We start from the raw sequence: 26,617 nt of genomic DNA on the forward strand, positions 1-26,617 counted from the left end.
TGTCGGTAAGTAGTGGAGATTGTCGGTGTGTGTGTAGTGGGGATTGTCTGTTTGCAGTACAGGTGTCACGGAGTGACTGACTCGGTATAAAATGACCCAACTGTAGGTCTGTCACGAACAGCACAACACAAGGGAACACCGGGGACACAATTACAACGGTGGGCCCTGTCTGTAGGGACTGGGGGAATGGGCACCTCCTGCACTGGCCTGCAGATGTGCCCTGATCTTGCTACTGTCCCTATATGGGTTCTTTCAACCCGTCGCCGACCAGGATACCTAGTCCCTCACTTGCCCTGCACCTATCCCTAAGTAGGGAACTGGCAGGTGACAGTACTGGTCCCACCGCTGCACTAATACAACACGGGGTAAGGAAATACAGACAAGGTAAAGGAAAACCACACTTAGCTTAATGCTGCAAGGCACCACAGGAAGAAACACCAGATTCACTGGACACAGCGGTAGAACAACAGTTCCCAGCAAGCTCCTACTCCCAGCTTGGTCGCTGAAGAATGAACTAACACCAACAGTCAGCTGATGAACCAGGTGACCTCTTAAAGGATGGAGGGAGTGGTCACCACAAACATCAGCTGACCCAGCAGCAATGCAATAACACCAGCGGCCACGGGAGGGGGAAAACTGCATTAACCCCTGATGACCAAAAAGGAAAAAAGATCTTAAACTGAGGTAAACCAGATCTGCCACAAATCCAAGATTGGATCGTGACAGTACCCCCCTTTCAATGAGGGGCCTCTGAACCCTCAAGCTCACAACCTACAATGAGAACGTCTCGATTCACCAGAGTTCACCTCCTCAGTCACCTGACACTCAGGTTTACGTTTGACACAGCACAATAGAGATGACAACGTAGGCAGCACAAATCTCCAGAGCGCCACCCTGTGGAATGAGTTGTGTATGGGCATTACTGAGGGTAACTCCAACTGGTGTTAGGGGTCAAGTTCCCTCCTCTGCACAGGGGGAATCTCAGGCAATCTCTGCTGCGGTCTCCCATTCTTCTCCTGCCGCAGTGGAGCCTGCTCAGCAGAGACATCGGTCCCAGCGTCTCGCTCAGTCTGACTCTGTGCTAAGAGTTACTGCTGCCTTTCCTGCTTCTGCCATTGAAGTCGGTGTTGGGCAGCGGCGAGCAGACGCTTCTGGGTCTAAGTCCTGCTTTGCTCATTCTGAGCATGCCCAGAGTAAGATCTCTCAGTGGAGATCGCGGGTCACATGATCAGATACTGCAGCTGGGGCCATTGGTCCTTCAGGAAGGTCCTGTAGGTGCTCACGCTCTGGTGTAGCTTCTCATTGGTCCTTCTAGGAAGGTCCTGTACGTGCTGCAGCTATTTAAGGTTCGCATGACTGCACGGCCATGCGCTAGTATTGTTCTTTGTTAAGTGCTTTGCGCCAGTGTGGTCACGTGAGAGTGTGTTCAGGGACCCGGCTGAAATAAGCCCCTAGAATGCTGGCACCTCCGGCGAGGAGTTTGTGTTTGAATGTGTTCAGGGACCCGGCTGAAATAAGCCCCTAGAATGCTGGCACCTCCGGCGAGGAGTTTTGTGTGCATGCGTGACCACTGACTGCTCTCTGTGTGGGCAGTTAGCCTGTGCCTCTGTGAGAGTCTAACAGGGCACAGTGCTTTTCTTTCATGACTACTCGGTGAAGTAACTGAGTTAGTCCATACCGCCATATCGTGCCGCCGTTGCTAGCAGCAGGTACTCCTGCACGGTGGACCCCGAGCTGCGAACGCACCAATATCAATAAAACATCTCTATTTATTCGATGCGTTCCGCTAGCCCTAACATTAAGTCTTCGGACTGACAATGGCTGACACCCGATATGGCCCGATTACCCTTGAACTCCAGATTCCAGTTCCACACTTCCACCTGATATTTTTGGTGGACACCCACATGTAATCATTCACACACAGGTCCGGACCTGAACGTTTATTTTCATGCATGCGTCTGCCACAAGATGGTGAACTCTTTACAGAACCGACAACAGAGGCGTCCCCCTGTGTCACCAAACTCACTTCCCCACTAAGCATCGAGGGACCCACCACCCTCCTCTGACCCCTCCTCCTAAGAGGTCTCTGACATACTGGGTTAGAATGTAGTGAGGGTAGAGTCTTGCCCCTACTCCCTTCAAGCACCTCTACTGCCCCCACTGGAGAAGAAGGGGTAGGTTGTAGAAGGACGGCAGAGATCGTAGTTCCGGGCCAGCAGTCCTCACACGACTGACCCCAGCTGACTACTTCTCTGGACTGCCAGTCTATGACCGGGTTGTGTCTTTTCAACCAAGGGAGACCTAAGACCTTGGGAGTTGGTATGCCCTCCAAGACGTAGCATGACAGGGACTCTTCATGACAAGCCCCTATACGCAGATGTATATTGTCTACGACTTGGGTAATGCTCCCCTGGCTGAGCGGGGCAGAGTCAATGGCCTGGACGTTTAGGGGTCTAGCTAGCGACCTACTCATCAGGCCATGGGTCTGGACAAAATGAGCATCCACCAAATTGACTCCTGCTCCACTGTCCACAAGAACCGGAACATTCTCAGTTACCCCACCAACAACCACCTCAGCAGGTAAGGTACCCTGAGACGAGAAAATGGAGGAAATATACACTCCCTGGTCGCTTCCTTCCACACATCCAGGGGGACGCGGCTTTTTAGATGGAACAGGAATTTTGGCGTGAGCTGGGCAGACATTGATAAAATGACCAGTCTGCCCACAGTAAAAACATGCCCCCACACCACGGCGAACCTCAGACAACCCCGTTTGGGAACCAACTCCTCCCACCTGCATGGGTTCGTCCGCCTGGTCAGGTGTGTCCTCCTCCATAGCAAGGACTACAGGGGGCACATTTGGTGTATGCCTCTCCCTCAAGCGTCTATCCACCCAGATGGCAAGGGACATGGCGGCCTTCAACGACTTGGGGGCGGCGTACTGCACAAGAGTATCCTGCAACCTAGGGGACAGACCCTGCACAAAATGGCTCCTAAGGGCCGGGTCATTCCACTGTGTGTCAGTGGCCCACCTCCTGAACTCTGAACAGTACTCCTCAGCCAGCCGACCCCCCTGCTTGATCTTACGGAGTCGGGATTCCGCCAAGGAGACGCCGTCTGGGTCACCATACACCAGCGCCAGAGCTGCAAAAAACTCGTCCACTGACCGTAGAGATGGCGAAGCAGTCGGCAGGGAGAAGGCCCAGGATTGGGGATCACCTTTAAGAAGGGAAACGATGATTCCCACCCGTTGTTCCTCACTCCCTGATGAACGAGGGCGGAGCCTGAAGTATAACTTGCAGGCCTCCTTAAAAAACAAAAATGTATCTCTCCCTCCAGAAAACCTGTCAGGGAGAGATATCTTGGGTTCTGGTAGAGCCTGTACCTGAGCCGAGGCCCAGAATCCCAAAAAGTGCTGCAGCTGCTGCACCACCTCACCACGCAGCACCTTACACTCATCGGTGAGAGTCTGCAGTAATTGGGCAAAGGCCTGCATTTGGGCCATGGCTCACCAGAAAAAATGTGACGGTCGGTGTTAATGTCACTGAGTGACTGACCCGGTATAAAACGACCCAACCGTAGGTCTGTCACGAACAGCACAACACACAAGGGAACACCAGGGACACAATTACAACGGTGGGCCCTGTCGGTAGGGACTGGGGGAATGGGCACCTCCTGCACTGGCCTGCAGATGTGCCCTGATCTCGCTACCGTCCCTATACGGGTTCTTTCAACCCGTCGCCGACCAGGATACCTAGTCCCTCACTTGCCCTGCACCTATTCCTAGGTAGGGAACTGGCAGGTGAGAGCACTGGTCCCACCGCTGCACTAATGCAACACGGGGTAAGGAAATACAGACAAGGTAAAGGTAAACAACACTTAGCTTAATGCTGCAAGGTACCGCGCAGCAGGAAGAAACACCAGATTCACTGGACACAGCAGTAGAACAACAGTTCCCAGCAAGCTCCTACTCCCAGCTTGGTCGCTGAAGAATGAACTAACACCGAGAGTCAGCTGATGAACCAGGTGACCTCTTAAAAGATGGAGGGAGTGGTCACTACAAGCATCAGCTGACCTAGCAGCAATGCAATAACACCAGCGGCCACTGGAGGGGGAAAACTGCATTAAAGGGCACCTGTCACCCCGTTTTTTCGGTATGAGATAAAAATACCGTTAAATAGGGCCTGAGCTGTGCATTACAATAGTGTATTTTGTGGACCCCGATTCCCCACCTATGCTGCCGAAATACATTACCGAAGTAGTCGTTTTCGCCTGTCAATCAGGATGGTCAGGTCAAAAAGGTGTGGTGTCCTCCCCCAGATCTTGCGTAGTGTTCCGTTGGTGGCGTAGTGGTGTGCGCATGCCCAAGGTCCCGAATCCTCTGCCAGGGGTGTGAAAACAACAGCGATGTCCGTTATTCCATTGGTGGTCGGTGGGCGCGGCCATCTTGCTTTGGCCGCAGAATCGGCGCTCTGCTGGCCGCGGCTTCAGGAAAATGGCCGCGGGCATCCGCGCGTGCGCAGATGGCTATCGCGGCGGCCATTTTCGTGAAGCTGAGATGCGAATTCTGCTTCACGAAAATGGCCGCCGCGATAGCCATCTGCGCACGCGCGGATGCCCGCGGCCATTTTCCTGAAGCCGCGGCCAGCAGAGCGCCGATTCTGCGGCCAAAGCAAGATGGCCGCGCCCACCGACCACCAATGGAATAACGGACATCGCTGTTGTTTTCACACACCTGGCAGTGGCAGATGATTCGGGACCTTGGGCATGCGCACACCACTACGCCACCAACGGAACACTACGCAAGATCTGGGGGAGGACACCACACCCTTTTGACCTGACCAGCCTGATTGACAGGCGAAAACGACTACTTCGGTAACGTATTTCGGCAGCATAGGTGGGGAATCGGGGTCCACAAAATACACTATTGTAATGCACAGCTCAGGCCCTATTTAACGGTATTTTTATCTCATACCGAAAAAATGGGGTGACAGGTGCCATTTAACCTCCGATGACCAAAAAGGAAAAAAGGTCTAATTAAACTGAGGAAAACCAGATCTGCCACAAATCCAAAATTATAATAGATGAATGTGGATAAAATCTGCGCTGCTGTGACAAATAATGGATCCAGATATAGTTGTAAGGTGTTCGGGTGGTTTATTCAACGCGTTTCGAAGCTCATGGCTTCTTCTTCAGGAAGTTTCCACACAAAGATATGCCTTTGTGTGGAAACTTCCTGAAGAAGAAGCCATGAGCTTCGAAACGCGTTGAATAAACCACCCGAACACCTTACAACTATATCTGGATCCATTATTTGTCACAGCAGCGCGGATTTTATCCACACTCATCTATTATAACGTCTCTAAGAGGTCGCAGCGCCGACCTGTGGATCTGCAGCAGCTGACAACTACACGCTTTTACTGTGTACCACCAGGTGAGCAGTTCTCTCATAATTGATTAGAAGCAATCCTGGGGATAAGACCCTATTTGCGCTTTTTTTGTCTCCTACTTTTCTATACTAACAAATCCAAAATTGGATCGTGACAACAGGTAGGAGTTATAGGGGGAGGCCAGAAATAAAGAAGATGGGTGGGAGTCATAGGTGGTGGCCGGAAACAAAGAAGAGGGGTTGGAGTCATGGGGGATGGCCAGAAATAAAGAAGATTGCCTGTGTGTAGCAGAGATTGTCAGTGTGTAGCAGGGATTGTCGGTGTGTACCGGAGGTTGTCGGTGTGTAGCGGGGATTGTCAGTGTGTAGTGGGGATTGTCAGGGAACACTATTTCAGTACCTCATGCTCTCGTGTCCCGGTTCTCGGAATATTACATGGATTTTACTCCCCGGTTCATGGAATATTACATGGATTTTACTCCCCGCTATGAACGTTTTCTGACCTTTCACGATTTTAAGATTTGGCTCTTTTAAGACTAAAGAAACATAAAGGTTAGTTCCGAAAATATGATTTGGCTTTTTCACGGATATTTCAGGTGCTGCGATAATCAATGATGTTCCCGGAGAAGAAATCCATAATTTTTATTATCAATAAAGATTTCTTTTTCCCATATCTGCTCTCCAATTAATATACGCGGCGCCGGGGGAAGAATAGTCAGTTTTATTCTTGGCAACTCGTGTGCATAACCAATAATAAAAGCGGGAACTTCTTATTTCACATTGACATTCATGCACAGAAATCCTTTATTATTTCTGCTGCAAACATATAAAATGTCTCTCTGCATTGCTGCAACATTAACATAGCTGGGTCCAGGCGTGACAACGTATCTGTGCAACACTGTATCCTGGGTGCAACATAGCACGATAATAAAGAAGAGGGGTGGGAGTCATAAAGGAGTAGCCGGAAATAAAGAAGAGGGGTGGGAGTCATAAAGGAGTAGCTGGAAATAAAGAAGAGGGGTGGGAGTCATAAAGGAGTGGCCGGAAATAAAGAAGAGGGGTGGGAGTCATAAAGGAATGGCCGGAAATAAAGAAGAGGGGTGGGAGTCATAAAGGAGTAGCTGGAAATAAAGAAGAGGGGTGGGAATCATGGGGAGTGTCCGGAAATAAAGAAGAGGGGTGGGAGTCATAAAGGAGTGGCCGGAAATAAAGAAGAGCGATGGGAATCATGGGGAGTGTCCGGAAATAAAGAAGAGGGGTGGGAGTCATGAGGGGTGACCAGAAATAAATAAGAGGGGTAGGAGTCATAGGGGGGTGGCCAGAAATAAATAAGAGGGGTGGGAGTCATGGGGGGTGGCCAGAAATAAATAAGAGGGGTGGTAGCCATAGTTGGGTGGCTGGAAATAAAGAAGAGGGATGGGAGTCATAGGGGGGTTGCCAGAAATAAAGAAGGCGGGGTCACATGACGCCTGAAAATTTAATCCATCTATTTTCTAAAGTAAATACGCAAAGAAGAAAAAAGAGCAAACCCAGATAAAAAAATGTCAAAAGTTTATTCACAAAATATATTTTTAACACAAAAAAATTGCAAAAATCACATTAAAGGACAAAGTGGATGGTGGAATTACACCGGTGTAAAGCATAAGGTCCACAGTTAATATAGTGGATGGGAAGACCAAAAAATAGCAGCAAATCTCATCAGGTGCCAGCGCCTATGAAGTTGATGCTCCCATAAGGAAAAAAGAATTCTTGTTGAAAAACATGTGAAAGAGATCAACATTAAGGCTATGTGCACACGTCAGGATTCTTTGCAGAAATTTCCTGAACAAAACCAGACTTTTTCTGCAGGAAATCCGCATGTGTTTTTTTCGTGGAAAAAAACGCAACATGTGCACAAAAATTGCAGATTGCATTCTATTAATAGGATTCTTAATGGATGCGTTTTTTTCTCGGTTTTATAGCGAAAAAACGCGAAAAATCCAGAAGGTGTGCACACAGCCTAAAGAGGTGTATGTCACTAACTTAGTAATAAGGTGTATACCGCTTTAAGAGAGCCAAAACTACATTAAACAGTGCTCTCACCCATAGTTTCCACCTGGGACCAAATGCTGTCGGCCCCAACGCGCGTTTTCTAAACTAATCCTGCCCCTGACTGCATTGATTGCAGCGCTGGCTTCCTTTCGGTCACTGCTGCCCCCTTAGAAATCCTGCGCATGTCGCATTCTCTTTGAGAAGACCACCGTCGCCTCTTGTCTTCTTTCTTAATCCTTTCTCTGTTTATAGGGAGACATCCAGAGAACTAACATTCAGGTAGACTTTGGTGATGGCATAGCGGCTTCCTATGCCAACCTCAGTGCCACAGAAGACGGGGTCAAGCATATCTATCAGAGCGTGGGCATCTTCAGAGTTCTGGTGCAAGTAGACAACAGCCTGGGCTCGGAGAGTTCTGTGCTTTATCTGCATATAACAGGTAAGTGCTCAGTCATGTGCGGGAGCAATCAGAAGGACTGACTCCATTCTAAATTCCCTGTTATTTGAAAAATGTAGAAACGTTCTGCTGTTTGCAACAAACTAGTCCAACAAGAACCGTATAGGAAGCCAACATGGCAACACAGCAAGTGGTGAGCTGAGCACAAAATGCCACTTGTCTGACTCCAGCTGTCTCAGGATTCTTCACCCCTTCATCACCAGTGTGTTAGCGCCCAATGAAGCCCCTCTGGCTGTTATGACCTGCTGTACATGTGATGGTGGATAGTCAGACACCAGATTCTGGCAGTGTTCCTCAGGAATCTCAGCCTAAGGCTGAAGGATACAAGTTATAGGAGGTGACGAGTGCACGGGGCAGCGGCGGCCCTTGTGTGGTGCGAGGAGTCGCCCGATTGCCCTGCTTTCATATTACAGGACACGAGTATTTGGAATATTACATAGTGAAGATATGACGCGCGGATACACTGTAAGACTGGTGGGGAAGCTATTTCCTCCGAAAGGCCATTTGGATATTTCTACCGTCCTGCAGAGGCCGTACAGACGGCACAATAATTCCACCCACAAAGTCCTGACGCTGGACCTGGTGTCAGGACTAACATGTTTCATTACACGAGTCTCAGAGTTCAATAGTGAACACTGCTCATAGAGCAAGAGGAAGTCAATGGGCCAGCGGCCATCAAAATACAGCCACCAGCCCAAGTACCACAGTCAGGGCCGTATTTTGAGTTTCTGCTGCCCTAGGCACTTTTAGTGCTGCTTCCCCCATTGGTGAGTATGACACTATCGGCAGTGACTTAAGCAAGAATCGCTGTTGTGAAAGTCGCCTTTTGCAGCAGATCCGTCAGTTTTTCTGCATCTGCCGCGTAACGGATCACTTATGGCCCACCCATATCCACGCTCCAACCACACCCATTTAGCACTGCTGATCACACTGTTTGATAAACAATAATTATAAGCAAAAAAAATATATGGCCACACAGTGCTCCATACTGTATAATGGCCACACAGTGCTCCATACTGTATAACGACCCCACATGATGCTGCGTACAGTATAATGGCCACACATGATGCTCCATACTGTATAATGGCCACACATGATGCTCCATACTCTATAATGGGCCCACATGATGCTCAATACTGCATAATGGCCACACAGTGCTCCATACTGTATAACGACCCCACATGATGCTGCGTACAGTATAATGGCCACACAGTGCTCTATACTGTATAATGGCCACACATGATGCTCCATACTGTATAATGGCCACACATGATGCTCCATACTCTATAATGGGCCCACATGATGCTCAATACTGCATAATGGCCACACAGTGCTCCATACTGTATAATGGCCACACAGTGCTCCATACTGTATAATGGCCCCACATGATGCTCAATACTGTATAATGGCCACACAGTGCTCTATACTGTATAATGGCCACACAGTGCTCCATACTGTATAATGGCCACACATGATGCTCCATACTCTATAATGGGCCCACATGATGCTCAATACTGCATAATGGCCACACAGTGCTCTATACTGTATAATGGCCACAAATGATGCTCCATACTGTATAATGGCCACACAGTGCATTTTACTGTTATACTGTATAATGGCCACACATGATGCTCCATACTGTATAATGCCCCCCCCTCCCATCTTGTATGCATTGCTCATCTCCCCCCTCCCATCTTGTATGCATGGCTCATCTCCCCCCTCCCATCTTGTATGCATGGCTCATGTCTGTTGTGGATTCTATTTTTGGGCTCCCTCTGGTGGTTACGGCTGGTACTGGGTGACTTTGGTGGGTTGCGGTCTCTGGTTTCCACCTGTCCATCAGAGGCTGGGTGTTTCCTATTTAACCTGGCTTTCCTGTCATTCCCTTGCCGGCTATCAATGTACTCAGATGTGCTCTGTTTGGTTCCTGACTACCTGCTCCCAGATCTCTCAGGATAAGCTAAGTTTTGTTTTTCAGTTGTTTGGTTTTTTGTCCAGCTTGCTAATTATGACTCTATGCTAGCTGGTAGCTCTAGTGGACTGAGGTTCTCCCCATGTGCCATGAGTTGGCACATGGGTTCTTGTAATCTCAGGATGGTTTTTGATTAGGGTTTTTTGCTGACCGCTCAGACCCCTTTTGTATCATTCTGCTTTCTAGTTATAGCGGGCCTCATTTTGCTAAAATCTATTTTCATCTCTATGTGCGTGCCTTCCTCTCATTTCACCGTCAATACATGTGGGGGGCAACTATACCTTTTGGGGTTCATTCCTCTGGAGGCAAGCTAGGTCTTTATTTCCTCTGCAGTGCTAGTTAGCTCTTAGGCTGGCGCGTGGCGTCTAGAATCAATGTAGGCACGCTCCCTGGCTATTTCTAGTTGTGTTTGTCAGGAGTAGGGCAGCGGTCAGCCCAGGTTCCATCACCCTAGAGCTCGTCCGTTATTTATGTTATTTTGCTTGTCCAGTGTGATCCCCAGCCATTGGGATCCATGACACATCTCCCCCCCTCCCATCCTGTATGCATGGCTCATCTCACCCCCTCCCATCCTGCATGCATGGCTCATCTCACCCCCCCATCCTGTATGCACAGCTCATCTCCCACCCATACTGTATGCATGGCTCATCTCACCGCCCTCCCATCCTGTATGCATGACTCATCTCACCCCCCATCCTATATGCATGGCTCATCTCACCCCCCTCCCATCCTGTATGCATGGCTCATCTCACCCCCCTCCCATCCTGTATGCATGGCTCATCAGCCCCCCTCCCATCCTGTATGCATGGCTCATCAGCCCCCCTCCCATCCTTTATGCATGGCTTATCTCACCCCCCCATCCTGTATGCATGGCTCATCTCACCCCCCTCCCATCCTGTATGCATGGCTCATCTCACCCCCCCTCCCATCCTGTATGCATGGCTCATCAGCCCCCCTCCCATCCTTTATGCATGGCTCATCTCACCCCCCTCCCATCCTATATGCATGGCTCATCTCACCCCCCTCCCATCCTGTATGCATGGCTCATCTCACCCCCCTCCCATCCTGTATGCATGGCTCATCAGCCCCCCTCCCATCCTGTATGCATGGCTCATCAGCCCCCCTCCCATCCTGTATGCATGGCTCATCTCACCCCCCTCCCATCCTGTATGCATGGCTCATCTCACCCCCCCTCCCATCCTGTATGCATGGCTCATCTCACCACCCCTCCCATCCTGTATGCATGGCTCATCTTCCCTCCTGTATGCATGGCTCGGCTCCCTGCTCCCATCTTGCATGGCTTAGCTCCCCGTCCTCCTTCATCCTCCCCCCGTCCTCCCTGGCTGTCATACTCACCTTTCCCACACCGCGCCGACCATCCCTCCATATCTGTCCCGGCGCAGCACCTTCTTCCTGCGTGAGCGGTCACGTGGTATCGCTCATTAAGGCCATGAATATGTGTCCATATTCATCACCTTAATGAGTGGTACCATGTGACTGCTCACACAGGATGAGATGCCGGCGCTGAGACCAAGCATCGCTGGAGTAGGGTGAGTATGAAGTTTTCAAGGAAGTGGGCAGGCGGCAGGTGGGCGGGCGGCCGGGGGGGGGGGGTGGTCGGTCGGGAGGTGACCCCGGACTTTAATTAAAAAAACAAAACGGAAAAAATCGCTTGTTAAGGGAAGACCCCCCCCCCCCATCGTCCCGCCCTAGGCACGTACCCTCAAGTGCCTAGTGGCAAATACGGCCCCACAGTCCCTGGAAAAAGTCCAGTAAGAGACATAAACAGCCCATGGACCTGAGGTTCCCCTCCCCTGCTGTAAGATAAAGATCGGCATGTATGTTGTGAAATAGAGCACGCTGGAATAACCTAGGCTGGTCTACTACAGCCAGTATAACCTGGGCATCTCCTGTATATAATTATATATGTACAGCTGGTATAACATGGGCATCTCCTGTATATAATTATATATGTACAACTGGTATAACCCAGGTATCTCCTGTATATAATTATATATGTACAGCTAGTATAACCTGGGCATCTCCTGTATATAATTATATATGTACAGCTGGAATAGCCTGGGCATCTCTTATATATAATTATATATGTACAGCTGGTATAACCTGGGTATCTCCTGTATATAATTATATATGTACAGCTGGTATAACCTGGACATCTCCTGTATATATTTATATATGTACAGCTGGTATAACCTGGGTATCTCCTGTATATAATTATATATGTACAGCTGGTATAACCTGGGTATCTCCTGTATATAATTATATATGTACAGCTGGTATAACCTGGGTATCTTCTGTATATAATTATATATGTACAGCTGGTATAACCTGGACATCTCCTGTATATATTTATATATGTACAGCTGGTATAACCTGGGTATCTCCTGTATATAATTATATATGTACAGCTGGTATAACCTGGGTATCTCCTGTATATAATTATATATGTACAGCTGCTATAACCTGGGCATCTCTTATATATAATTATATATGTACAGCTGGTATAACCTGGGCATCTCCTGTATATAATTATATATGTGCAGCTGGTATAACCTGAGCATCTCCTGTATATAATTATATATGTACAGCTGGTATAACATGGGCATCTTCTGTATATAATTATATATGTACAGCTGGTATAACCTGGACATCTCCTGTATGTAATTATATATGTACAGCTGGTATAACCCGGGTATCTCCTGTATATAATTATATATGTACAGCTGGTATAACCCGGGCATCTCCTGTATATAATTATATATCTACAGCTGGTATAACCCGGGTATCTCCTGTATATAATTATATATGTACAGCCGGTATAACCTGACTATCTCCTGTATATAATTATATATGTACAGCTGGTATAACCTGGGTATCTCCTGTATATAATTATATATGTACAGCCGGTATAACCTGGGCATCTCCTGTATATAATTATATATGTACAGCTGGTATAACCCGGGCATCTCCTGTATATAATTATATATGTACAGCTGGTATAACCTGGGCATCTCCTGTATATAATTATATATGTACAACTGGTATAACCCAGGTATCTCCTGTATATAATTATATATGTACAGCTAGTATAACCTGGGCATCTCCTGTATATAATTATATATGTACAGCTGGAATAGCCTGGGCATCTCTTATATATAATTATATATGTACAGCTGGTATAACCTGGGTATCTCCTGTATATAATTATATATGTACAGCTGGTATAACCTGGACATCTCCTGTATATATTTATATATGTACAGCTGGTATAACCTGGGTATCTCCTGTATATAATTATATATGTACAGCTGGTATAACCTGGGTATCTCCTGTATATAATTATATATGTACAGCTGGTATAACCTGGGTATCTTCTGTATATAATTATATATGTACAGCTGGTATAACCTGGACATCTCCTGTATATATTTATATATGTACAGCTGGTATAACCTGGGTATCTCCTGTATATAATTATATATGTACAGCTGGTATAACCTGGGTATCTCCTGTATATAATTATATATGTACAGCTGCTATAACCTGGGCATCTCTTATATATAATTATATATGTACAGCTGGTATAACCTGGGCATCTCCTGTATATAATTATATATGTGCAGCTGGTATAACCTGAGCATCTCCTGTATATAATTATATATGTACAGCTGGTATAACATGGGCATCTTCTGTATATAATTATATATGTACAGCTGGTATAACCTGGACATCTCCTGTATGTAATTATATATGTACAGCTGGTATAACCCGGGTATCTCCTGTATATAATTATATATGTACAGCTGGTATAACCCGGGCATCTCCTGTATATAATTATATATCTACAGCTGGTATAACCCGGGTATCTCCTGTATATAATTATATATGTACAGCCGGTATAACCTGACTATCTCCTGTATATAATTATATATGTACAGCTGGTATAACCTGGGTATCTCCTGTATATAATTATATATGTACAGCTGGTATAACCCGGGCATCTCCTGTATATAATTATATATGTACAGCTGGTATAACCTGGGCATCTCCTGTATATAATTATATATGTACAGCTGGTATAACCCGGGCATCTCCTGTATATAATTATATATGTACAGCTGGTATAACCTGGGTATCTCCTGTATATAATTATATATGTACAGCTGGTATAACCTGGGCATCTCCTGTATATAATTATATATGTACAGCTGGTATAACCTGGCCATCTCCTGTATATAATTATATATGTATAGCCGGTATAACCTGGGTATCTCCTGTATATAATTATATATGTACAGCTGGTATAACCTGGGCATCTCCTGTATATAATTATATATGTACAGCCGGTATAACCTGGGTATCTCCTGTATATAATTATATATGTACAGCCGGAATAACCTGGGCATCTCCTGTATATAATTATATATGTACAGCCGGTATAACCTGGGCATCTCCTGTATATAATTATATATGTACAGCTGGTATAACCCGGGCATGTCCTGTATATAATTATATATGTACAGCTGGTATAACCTGGGCATCTCCTGTATATAATTATATATGTACAGCTGGTATAACCTGGGCATCTCCTGTATATAATTATATACGTACAGCTGGTATAACCTGGGCATCTCCTGTATATAATTATATATGGACAGCTGGTATAACCTGGGCATCTCCTGTATATAATTATATATGTACAGCCGGAATAACCTGGGCATCTCCTGTATATAATTATATATGTACAGCTGGTATAACCCGGGCATGTCCTGTATATAATTATATATGTACAGCTGGTATAACCTGGGCATCTCCTGTATATAATTATATATGTACAGCTGGTATAACCTGGTCATCTCCTGTATATAATTATATACGTACAGCTGGTATAACCTGGCCATCTCCTGTATATAATTATATATGGACAGCTGGTATAACCTGGGCATCTCCTGTATATAATTATATATGTACAGCCGGAACAACCTGGGCATCTCCTGTATATAATTATATATGTACAGCTGGTATAACCCGGGCATGTCCTGTATATAATTATATATGTACAGCTGGTATAACCTGGGCATCTCCTGTATATAATTATATATGTACAGCTGGTATAACCTGGTCATCTCCTGTATATAATTATATACGTACAGCTGGTATAACCTGGGCATCTCCTGTATATAATTATATATGGACAGCTGGTATAACCTGGGCATCTCCTGTATATAATTATATATGTACAGCCGGAATAACCTGGGCATCTCCTGTATATAATTATATATGTACAGCTGGTATAACCCGGGCATGTCCTGTACATAATTATATATGTACAGCTGGTATAACCTGGGCATCTCCTGTATATAATTATATATGTACAGCTGGTATAACCTGGTCATCTCCTGTATATAATTATATACGTACAGCTGGTATAACCTGGGCATCTCCTGTATATAATTATATATGGACAGCTGGTATAACCTGGGCATCTCCTGTATATAATTATATATGTACAGCCGGAATAACCTGGGCATCTCCTGTATATAATTATATATGTACAGCCGGTATAACCTGGGCATCTCCTGTATATAATTATATATGTACAGCTGGTATAACCCAGGCATGTCCTGTATATAATTATATATGTACAGCTGGTATAACCTGGTCATCTCCTGTATATAATTATATACGTACAGCTGGTATAACCTGGGCATCTCCTGTATATAATTATATATGGACAGCTGGTATAACCTGGGCATCTCCTGTATATAATTATATATGTACAGCCGGAATAACCTGGGCATCTCCTGTATATAATTATATATGTACAGCCGGTATAACCTGGGCATCTCCTGTATATAATTATATATGTACAGCTGGTATAACCCGGGCATGTCCTGTATATAATTATATATGTACAGCTGGTATAACCTGGGCATCTCCTGTATATAATTATATATGTACAGCTGGTATAACCCGGGCATCTCCTGTATATAATTATATATGTACAGCTGGTATAACCCGGGCATGTCCTGTATATAATTATATATGTACAGCTGGTATAACCTGGGCATCTCCTGTATATAAGTATATATGTACAGCTGGTATAACCTGGGCATCTCCTGTATATAATTATATATGTACAGCCGGTATAACCTGGGCATCTCCTGTATATAATTATATATGTACAGCTGGTATAACCCGGGCATCTCCTGTATATAATTATATATGTACAGCCGGTAAAACCTGGGCATCTCCTGTATATAATTATATATGTACAGCTGGTATAACCTGGGCATCTCCTGTATATAATTATATATGTACAGCCGGTATAACCTGGGCATCTCCTGTATATAATTATATATGTACAGCCGGTATAACCTGGGCATCTCCTGTATATAATTATATATGTACAGCTGGTATAACCCGGGCATGTCCTGTATATAATTATATATGTACAGCTGGTATAACCTGGGCATCTCCTGTATATAATTATATATGTACAGCTGGTATAACCTGGGCATCTCCTGTATATAATTATTTATGTACAGCCGGAATAACCTGGGCATCTCCTGTATATAATTATATATGTACAGCCGGTATAATCTGGGCATCTCCTGTATATAATTATATATGTACAGCCGGTATAACCCGGGCATGTCCTGTATATAATTATATATGTACAGCTGGTATAACCTGGGCATCTCCTGTATATAATTATATATGTACAGCTGGTATAACCTGGGTATCTCCTATATATAATTATATATGTACAGCTGGTATAACCTGGGTATCTCCTGTATATAATTATATATGTACAGCTGGTATAACCTGGGCATCTCCTGTATATAATTATATATGTACAGCCGGTATAACCCGGGCATGTCCTGTATATAATTATATATGTACAGCTGGTATAACCTGGGCATCTCCTGTATATAATTATATATGTACAGCTGGTATAACCTGGGTATCTCCTATATATAATTATATATGTACAGCTGGTATAACCTGGGCATCTCCTGTATATAATTATATATGTAGAGCTGGTATAACCTGGGCATCTCCTGTATATAATTATATATGTACAGCTGGTATAACCTGGGTATCTCCTGTATATAATGATATATGTACAGCTGGTATAACCTGGGCATCTCCTGTATATAATTATATATGTAGAGCTGGTATAACCTGGGCATCTCCTGTATATAATTATATATGTACAGCTGGTATAACCTGGGCATCTCCTGTATATAATTATATATGTACAGCTGGTATAACCTGGGCATCTCCTGTATATAATTATATATGTAGAGCTGGTATAACCTGGGCATCTCCTGTATATAATTATATATGTACAGCCGGTATAACCTGGTCATCTCCTGTACATAGTTATATATGTACAGCTGGTATAACCTGGGCATCTCCTGTATATAATTATATATGTAGAGCTGGTATAACCTGGGCATCTCCTGTATATAATTATATATGTACAGCCGGTATAACCTGGGTATCTCCTGTATATAATGATATATGTACAGCTGGTATAACCTGGGCATCTCCGGTGTTATTATGGTATAGGTTGTGCCTCTCCCTCAGATCTCACCATATTCCGCATTATTCGTGTATTCGGAGCGAGGCAGCGCCACCTACTGTTGAATGAATAATTCATCTCGTGCTCCAGTCCTGACATGCTCTTGCACTGAGCGCTTTGTGTGCTTGGCTGTGTTAATCGGAGCACTGTGGGGGTCTCTGCCATTCACTGCGGGGTCTTTGCTGCTCACTGCGGGGGTCTCTGCCGTTCATCCTTTAATACCCTGATGCGCCACGCTTTTCTGAGGTTTATAAATGCCGAGAGACGCTACAGTTCACTGCGGTGACGTTTTTCTCTTTCGCTGGTTCAGCTTCTGATTGGCAATCACAGATCTGACTGCAGCAGTAAGTAACTTTACTGACAGCTTCACAAAGCCCCATTCATTCTCCCTGATGATGGCAATGGACAGGCGGAGTAAGTCATTGTTAGCGGATGCCCCGTCTGACATATTGGAGGGTCCGAAGCGCCGACTGATCCTCTGTGATAGTATGAACTGTGCGATAAAGACAGTAAATACTCAATATCAGCCATACCCGGCCCAGGTAAGTAGCGCCCCCTAATGCCCATCAGGTGACACAGGCCCAAGTCAAACATTTTACTCACAAGTAATTGTATATGTGTCCAATATTTTCACACACTTTTTTTTATATTTTGCAAAACGGGCAACTTTATTTGCTGGATGTGTGGCATCATTCATATGGACCGGATGTGTGGCATCATTCATGTGGACCGGATGTGTGGCATCATTCATGTGGACCGGATGTGTGGCATCATTCATATGGACCGGATGTGTGGCATCATTCATGTGGACCGGATGTGTGGCATCATTCATGTGGACCGGATGTGTGGCATCATTCATATGGATCGGATGTGTGGCATCATTCATGTGGACCGGATGTGTGGCATCATTCATGTGGACCGGATGTGTGGCATCATTCATATGGACCGGATGTGTGGCATCATTCATATGGACCGGATGTGTTGCATCATTCATATGGACCGTTTGTGTGGCATCATTCATATGGACCGGATGTGTGGCATCATTCATATGGACCGGATGTGTTGCATCATTCATATGGACCGTTTGTGTGGCATCATTCATATGGACCGGATGTGTGGCATCATTCATGTGGACCGGATGTGTGGCATCATTCATATGGACCGTTTGTGTGGCATCATTCATATGGATCGGATGTGTGGCATCATTCATATGGATCGGATGTGTGGCATCATTCATATGGATCGGATGTGTGGCATCATTCATATGGATCGGATGTGTGGCATCATTCATATGGACCGGATGTGTGGCATCATTCATATGGACCGGATGTGTGGCATCATTCATATCGGTCGGATGTGTGGCATCATTCATATGGATCGGATGTGTGGCATCATTCATGTGGACCGGATGTGTGGCATCATTCATATGGATCGGATGTGTGGCATCATTCATATGGACTGGATGTGTGGCATCATTCATATGGACCGTTTGTGTGGCATCATTCATATCGGTCGGATGTGGGGCATCATTCATGTGGACCGGATGTGTGGCATCATTCATATGGATCGGATGTGTGGCATCATTCATATGGACTGGATGTGTGGCATCATTCATATGGACCGTTTGTGTGGCATCATTCATATGGATCGGATGTGTGGCATCATTCATATGGATCGGATGTGTGGCATCATTCATATGGATCGGATGTGTGGCATCATATCGATCGGATGTGTGGCATCATTCATATGGACCGTTTGTGTGGCATCATTCATATCGGTCAGATGTGTGGCATCATTCATATGGACCGGATGTGGGGCATCATTCATGTGGACCGGATGTGTGGCATCATTCATATGGATCGGATGTGTGGCATCATTCATATGGACCGGATGTGTGGCATCATTCATATGGATCGGATGTGTGGCATCATTCATATGGATCGGATGTGTGGCATCATTCATATGGATCGGATGTGTGGCATCATTCATATGGATCGGATGTGTGGCATCATTCATATGGATCGGATGTGTGGCATCATTCATATGGACCGGATGTGTGGCATCATTCATATGGATCGGATGTGTGGCATCAATCATATGGACCGGATGTGTGGCATCATTCATATGGACCGGATGTGTGGCATCATTCATATGGACTGGATGTGTGGCATCATTCATATGGACCGGATGTGTGGCATCATTCATATGGACCGGATGTGTGGCATCATTCATATGGATCGGATGTGTGGCATCATTCATGTGGACCGGATGTGTGGCATCAATCATATGGACCGTTTGTGTGGCATCATTCATATGGACTGGATGTGTGGCATCATTCATATGGACCGGATGTGTGGCATCATTCATATGGACCGGATGTGTGGCATCATTCATATGGACCGGATGTGTGGCATCATTCATATGGATCGGATGTGTGGCATCATTCATATGGATCGGATGTGTGGCATCATTCATATGGCCTGGATGTGTGGCATCATTCTTATGGCCTGGATGTGTGGCATCATTCATATGGACTGGATGTGTGGCATCAATCATATGGACCGGATGTGTGGCATCATTCATATGGACTGGATGTGTGGCATCATTCATATCGATCGGATGTGTGGCATAATTCATATGGACCGGATGTGTGGCATCATTCATATCGATCGGATGTGTGGCATCATTCATATGGACCGGATGTGTGGCATCATTCATATGGACCGGATGTGTGGCATCATTCATATCGATCGGATGTGTGGCATCATTCATATGGACTGGATGTGTGGCATCATTCATATGGACCGCGTGTGTGGCATCATTCATATGGACCGCGTGTGTGGCATCATTCATATGGATCGGATGTGTGGCATCATTCACATGGACCGGATGTGTGGCATCATTCATATGGGTCGGATGTGTGGCATCATTCATATGGACCGGATGTGTGGCATCATTCATATGGACTGGATGTGTGGCATCATTCATATGGACCGGATGTGTGGCATCATTCATATGGACCGGATGTGGGGCATCATTCATATGGACCGAATGTGTGGCATCATTCATATCGATCGGATGTGTGGCATAATTCATATGGACCGGATGTGTGGCATCATTCATATCGATCGGATGTGTGGCATCATTCATATGGACCGGATGTGTGGCATCATTCATATGGACCGGATGTGTGGCATCATTCATATGGACTGGATGTGTGGCATCATTCATATGGACCGCATGTGTGGCATCATTCATATGGACCGCGTGTGTGGCATCATTCATATGGATCGGATGTGTGGCATCATTCACATGGACCGGATGTGTGGCATCATTCATATGGATCGGATGTGTGGCATCATTCATATGGATCGGATGTGTGGCATCATTCATATGGATCGGATGTGTGGCATCATTCATATGGCCTGGATGTGTGGCATCATTCTTATGGCCTGGATGTGTGGCATCATTCATATGGCCTGGATGTGTGGCATCATTCTTATGGCCTGGATGTGTGGCATCATTCATATGGACTGGATGTGTGGCATCATTCATATGGACTGGATGTGTGGCATCATTCATATCGATCGGATGTGTGGCATAATTCATATGGACCGGATGTGTGGCATCATTCATATCGATCGGATGTGTGGCATCATTCATATGGACCGGATGTGTGGCATCATTCATATGGACCGGATGTGTGGCATCATTCATATCGATCGGATGTGTGGCATCATTCATATGGACTGGATGTGTGGCATCATTCATATGGACCGCGTGTGTGGCATCATTCATATGGACCGCGTGTGTGGCATCATTCATATGGATCGGATGTGTGGCATCATTCACATGGACCGGATGTGTGGCATCATTCATATGGGTCGGATGTGTGGCATCATTCATATGGACCGGATGTGTGGCATCATTCATATGGACTTTATGTGTGGCATCATTCATATGGCCACTGTATAGGACTAGTCATATGGGTGAGTCGCCCGCCAGGGCCATGGGGTACCCGGTACCGGGTCCGGTGTTCACAGGGGGATGTCACGGTGGCGGCGACCCGGTCCGTGGCCCTGGGCGCCTATGTAAATGGGGAAAGACTTTAAAGGGATTTGGTGAAAAGAGTTTATGTTTGTGACGCCACCTGTGGTATTTGGTCCTCTGGGGTGATGTTATGGCAGCTAGATGGTATAACTTCCACAGGTGAAGTGTAGCCCCAGGGCTCCCGGTGTGTAGATGGAAGATGGTGAGGAGTGCAGTAAAGAACGAGGACACAGGTTTGCAGTCTCTTTACCTGGTTTACTGAAGACTTCAGGCAGCCACAGTCCAGGGCACCAGATCACAGGGCAGGCAGGGTCCGGGCGGCTTGGAAGCAAATCCAGAGTCCCTGCTACAGAACCCCACAGCACCCAGAATATGTTGTGCAGTTATATGTAGGTTTAATAGGTTCCATGTGAGATGCATGTCCCTAATGCGTCAGCCCACAGGCTGCGCCCCTGGGCAGAGGGGACAAGATATCCCCCTTCTGACCTCCCCCACCTTTGTAATTCCCACAGTAAATATCGGCAGGCTCCGGCCACCTGCGGCTATTGTAATGTATGTCTGGCCTGCCGCTTTTCAATTGGCCTGCCCTCTGTATCTGTGTGATATATTTTGTGTCCTGTGAGTAAAGTGTTGTCACACTGGAAATACGTGGAGAAGCAGTGATCTTTTATATGCGCCCATGTAATCAAGCAATTCCAGCCAGTGTCCTTCATTCAGACTGCAGCCAAAGCAGAGTGGACCTCCTGAAACACGGGGTGGTACTGAAAGAGGTACTCCAGCACGGTAGTACCCGTTACACTGGTGGCAGACAGCGGGATGTGATACCCCGTCTACAGGAGGAAAGGAATGAATGGAAAACAACTACCAGAAGTTAAAGAGGACTACATTAAAAGATCTGGTGGAAGCCCGAGGGTTAATCGGCAGCAACAAAACAAATGCGGATTTGATAGCAGCCATCATGGATCGCGACAGTGCAGCACCCCCCAATGTGAACGTGGAGGAGACTGAATTCCAGAGGGAGGTAAAGAACAGACTGGCGTTCTATGGCCCAAACCCTGCAGTAGAGTTCATACGAGAGGTGGTGGCTGATGTGCGTACTGATCTGAAGGAAAAGATGGCCGAGCGGACCAGGATAGAGCTAGCCAAGATGGAGATGGCAGAGCGGACCAAAGTGGAGCTGGCCAAGATGGAGATGGCAGAGCGGAGAGAGAGGAGAGTCAGCGAGCAGGGGGAGCTCTGGCCTCCTACCAGGTACCTTCAACAGTAAGCCACAAAAAGATCCAGTATAATGCCTTCCGACAGTTGGGGGAGGCAGAGGAAGACATTGATGGCTTTCTGCAGGACTTTGAGCGGCAGTGTGCCCTTCATCAAGTGAAGCCAGATGAACGGGTTCAGATTCTGGCCAGCAAGCTGACAGGCCGGGCAGCGGACGCCTATCGCACGGTACCTGATGAGGACTGTATGGACTATGAGTGGATCAAAGAAGTGATCTTGGCCCGGTATGCGCTGACACCAGAGGCATACCGCCAAAAGTTCCGCGGACTTATAAAACGCGTAACCGATACCCACGCTGAATGGGCCTGTAAATTACGGCGGTCACTGCTACAGTGGGTACAAGGGAGCCAAGCAACCACTCCAGCTGTTCTTGTTAGAACGATTCTTTAATGGACTAACCCCCGAGACACAGAAATGGCTTCGGGACAGGTGGCCAACGACTCTTGAGGAGGCCGCTTGTCTGGCCGAGGCCGCTTGTCTGGCCGATGAACATCATGATGCCAGGAGACCTTAGTTGTCCGGATCAAAGATGGTCACTAGGGGTCCGCCCATGGACCTGGAGGCCCCCAAACCACAGAAGATGGTAGGGGGACCAGCTAAAAACCCGGCCTACCACAGTCCCCTTGGGGCGCGATGCCACACCTGCCATCAGCTGGGCCACCTGCAAAGACAATGTCCCAACCGGACTCAGCATACCCTGTGGCCAGAGGCGGGAACAGCTACCTTCAGCCAGGCCGCTGTACACTGCTACCAAGGCGAAGCTGACCCGACATTGGGGGCTACGACTAACCAGGGGGTGGAAGAGATGGAGGAAGTGCTGCATGAAGTAGACCCCATGCAGGCAGCCCGGGCAGATAATCGACAACACCATTGACAGGTTGTGTGGGTTAATGGGAAACGTATGCAGGGACTAAGAGATTCCAGGGCAACTTTGACCCTTGTGAAGCCACATCTCGTCCGGGACCAAGAGAAGACGGACCGGACAGTGGCAGTCTGTGTAGCAGGGGAAGCCATACATCGACTGCCCACTGCCAGGATTCACCTGAACTGGGGAGTCGGGGATGGCGTTGTTGAGGTCGGCTTGATGATTTGCCTGCAGACGTCTTGCTGGGAAATGACTTGGGGCCCATGTTGTCTGCCTTCTCGGTTGCCCCTCTGGCTGAGACATATCCTGTGACCACGCGGAGACAAGCTCGAGCTGCGGAGGCGGAATCACACTCAGAGGAGGCCCAGGTAAGACATCCCAGCCCTACACGTATTCCCATAGCCAGACACATTTCTTGGGCCACCCCAGCTGAATTTAAGAGGGAGTTACTTGAGGATCCTTCATTGGAGGGATATCGTGGGAAGGCACAGGAGGGGAGAGGAGTAATGGAAGGGGAGCAGTTTGTATGGAAGCAGGGACTCCTCTACCGGATCACAGAGCAGCACCACACAGGGACGAGCCCCACTATAAAACGACAGCTGGTAGTTCCCAAGAAGTATAGGCAGGAGTTACTGCGAATCTCTCATGACATACCCTTGGCTGGGCACTTCGGCGTCAGTCGCACCAGGCATCGTCTGACACAAAACTTCTTTTGGCCGGGGGTAACCTATGATGTTCGTCAGTACTGCCAGACCTGTGACAGTTGCCAACGCATTGGCAAGAGGGGAGATCGATGCAAAGCCAAATTACGCCCCCTCCCGATTGTGGAGGAACCATTTAGCCGAGTAGCGGTCGATCTGATAGGGCCGTTAGCCAAACCCAGTCCGTCAGGGAAAAGGTATATATTGACAGTGGTAGATTATGTCACACGGTATCCAGAGGCGGTTGCGTTACCTGACATATTGGCAGAGACGGTGGCAGCTGCCCTGCTCCAGGTTTTCTCATGGGTTGGATTTCCCCAGGAGATTATCTCGGACCAGGGTACCCAGTTTACAGCTGAGGTGACCAACCAACTGTGGAAGCTGTGCGGCGTAAAGTCCATTAGAAGTGCCCCGTACCACCCGCAAACCAATGGGTTGTGTGAACGCTTTAACGGGACGTTAAAACAACTCATTGGGACTTTTACCAGGACCTACAGGGACTGGGAGAAATTCTTGCCACACCTCCTGTTTGCCTATCGGGAGGTGCCCCAAGAATCCACGGGGTTCTCCCCGTTCGAACTGGTATTCGGGAGGCGGGTAAGGGGACCCCTAGACTTAGTGCTAGAACACTGGGAAGGGGAGGGCATCATAGAAGGGGTACTTATTGTACCCTATGTGCTGGAATTCCGGGACTGCCTACAGGAGATGACCCAGGCTGTACGTGGGAACATGCAGGTGGCTCAGCGGCGCCAGCGCGTATGGTGCGATCAGAAGGCCAGAGAACGCACCTTTGAGGTAGGACAGAAGGTCCTGGTGTTAGAGCCCACTAGGCAGAACAAGTTCCAAGCTGCATGGCAGGGGCCCTACCAGGTAGTGGGGAAAATAGCCGACACCACCTATAATGTCGCCGATTGTGACGACCCCAGGGTTATCCGCACGTTCCACGTGAATATGCTGAAGCCCTACCAGGAGCGCCCTGAAACAGTAGTGGCCATCTGTGCACCTGAAGCAGAGGATTTAGCCGGACTTCCCTTGCCTGATGTCTTAGGGGAAAGGACTCAGTCTAAAACATGGGACCAGGTACACTTGGTTGAAGACCTAGGTCCCCGGGAGAGACAGCAGGCGGAGGCGTTGTTGAGGCAGTGACAGAGGATGTTTTCGGGGAGACCAGGGTACATTCGCCTGGCACAACACAAGGTTGAGACCCAGGATCAGACCCCCCTGCGACAACCCCCCTTCCGCGTCCCTGAGTCTGTACGAGAAGGGATGCGACAAGAGATACAAGAGATGTTGCGTTTAGAGGTCATTCAAGAGTCAGATAGTCTTTGGGCATCCCCCGTAGTGTTAGTGCCCAAGAAGGATGGGACTACACGGTTTGGTTTTGTGTAGACTATCGTAAGCTCAATGAGAAAACGGTGACGGATGCGTATCCCATGCCGCGTGTGGATGAGTTGTTAGACCGGCTGGCGGGGGCAAAGTATTTGACCACCATCGATCTATGCAAAGGCTACTGGCAGATTCCCCTTAGTCCTGACGCTATTCCCAAGTTGGCATTTGTCACCCCGTTCGGCTTATTCCAGTTTTGAGTTATGCCATTCAGGATGAAGACTGCCCGGCGACCTTCCAGAGGCTGGCTGACCGGCTTCTGGATGGTCTCCAGGACTATGCGTGTGCCTACCTGGATGACATCGCCATCTACAGTGTGACATGGGAAGAGCATCTAAATCACCAAGAGACAGTATTAGACAAGATCCACAAGGCCGGAATCACCCTGAACCCAAACAAGTGTCACGTGGGCAAAGCAGAGGTTCAGTATTTAGGGCATTGGGTGGGAAGTGGGAAACAGCAACCAGAACCAGCCAAGATTGAGGCCATAGCCAAATGGCCCACCCCACGCACTAAAACCCAGGTCATGGCGTTTCTAGGTACAGCGGGGTATTACAGTAAATTTGTTCCTAATTACAGCAGCGTAGCCAAGCCCCTCACTGATCTGAGCCGTAAGAACCAACCCTGCCAGGTAACCTGGACCCCAGAGTGTGAGGAAGCCTTCCGCCAGGCTAAAGGACGCCCTCACCAATACCCCTGTATTGGCCGCACCTGGTCCAACTAAACATTTCCTTGTTCACACAGACGCTTCTATGTTTGGATTGGTGGCAGTACTGAGCCAAGTCAGACCGGATGGCCAAGAACACCCGGTAGCTTACCTGAGTCGGAAACTACTGCCCCGTGAAGTAAGCTATGCGGCCATCGAGAAGGAGTGCCTGG

General features: G+C 47.3%; 1 protein-coding gene across 3 annotated transcripts in view; it reads left to right on the top strand.

Annotated features, from left to right (window-relative positions):
- SORCS1 (sortilin related VPS10 domain containing receptor 1) overlaps positions 1-26,617 on the top strand; it is a 702,133-nt gene that overhangs the window by 598,497 nt on the left and 77,019 nt on the right. For all 3 annotated transcript variants that reach the window (XM_077258071.1, XM_077258072.1, XM_077258073.1), the window contains exon 19: positions 7,673-7,859. In XM_077258071.1, the coding sequence (XP_077114186.1) occupies positions 7,673-7,859 (187 nt within the window). The remainder of the gene's footprint in view (positions 1-7,672; positions 7,860-26,617) is intronic.

The sequence above is a fragment of the Ranitomeya variabilis genome, chromosome 4 (genome assembly GCF_051348905.1).
Source record: "Ranitomeya variabilis isolate aRanVar5 chromosome 4, aRanVar5.hap1, whole genome shotgun sequence".
Taxonomy (NCBI): domain Eukaryota; kingdom Metazoa; phylum Chordata; class Amphibia; order Anura; family Dendrobatidae; genus Ranitomeya; species Ranitomeya variabilis.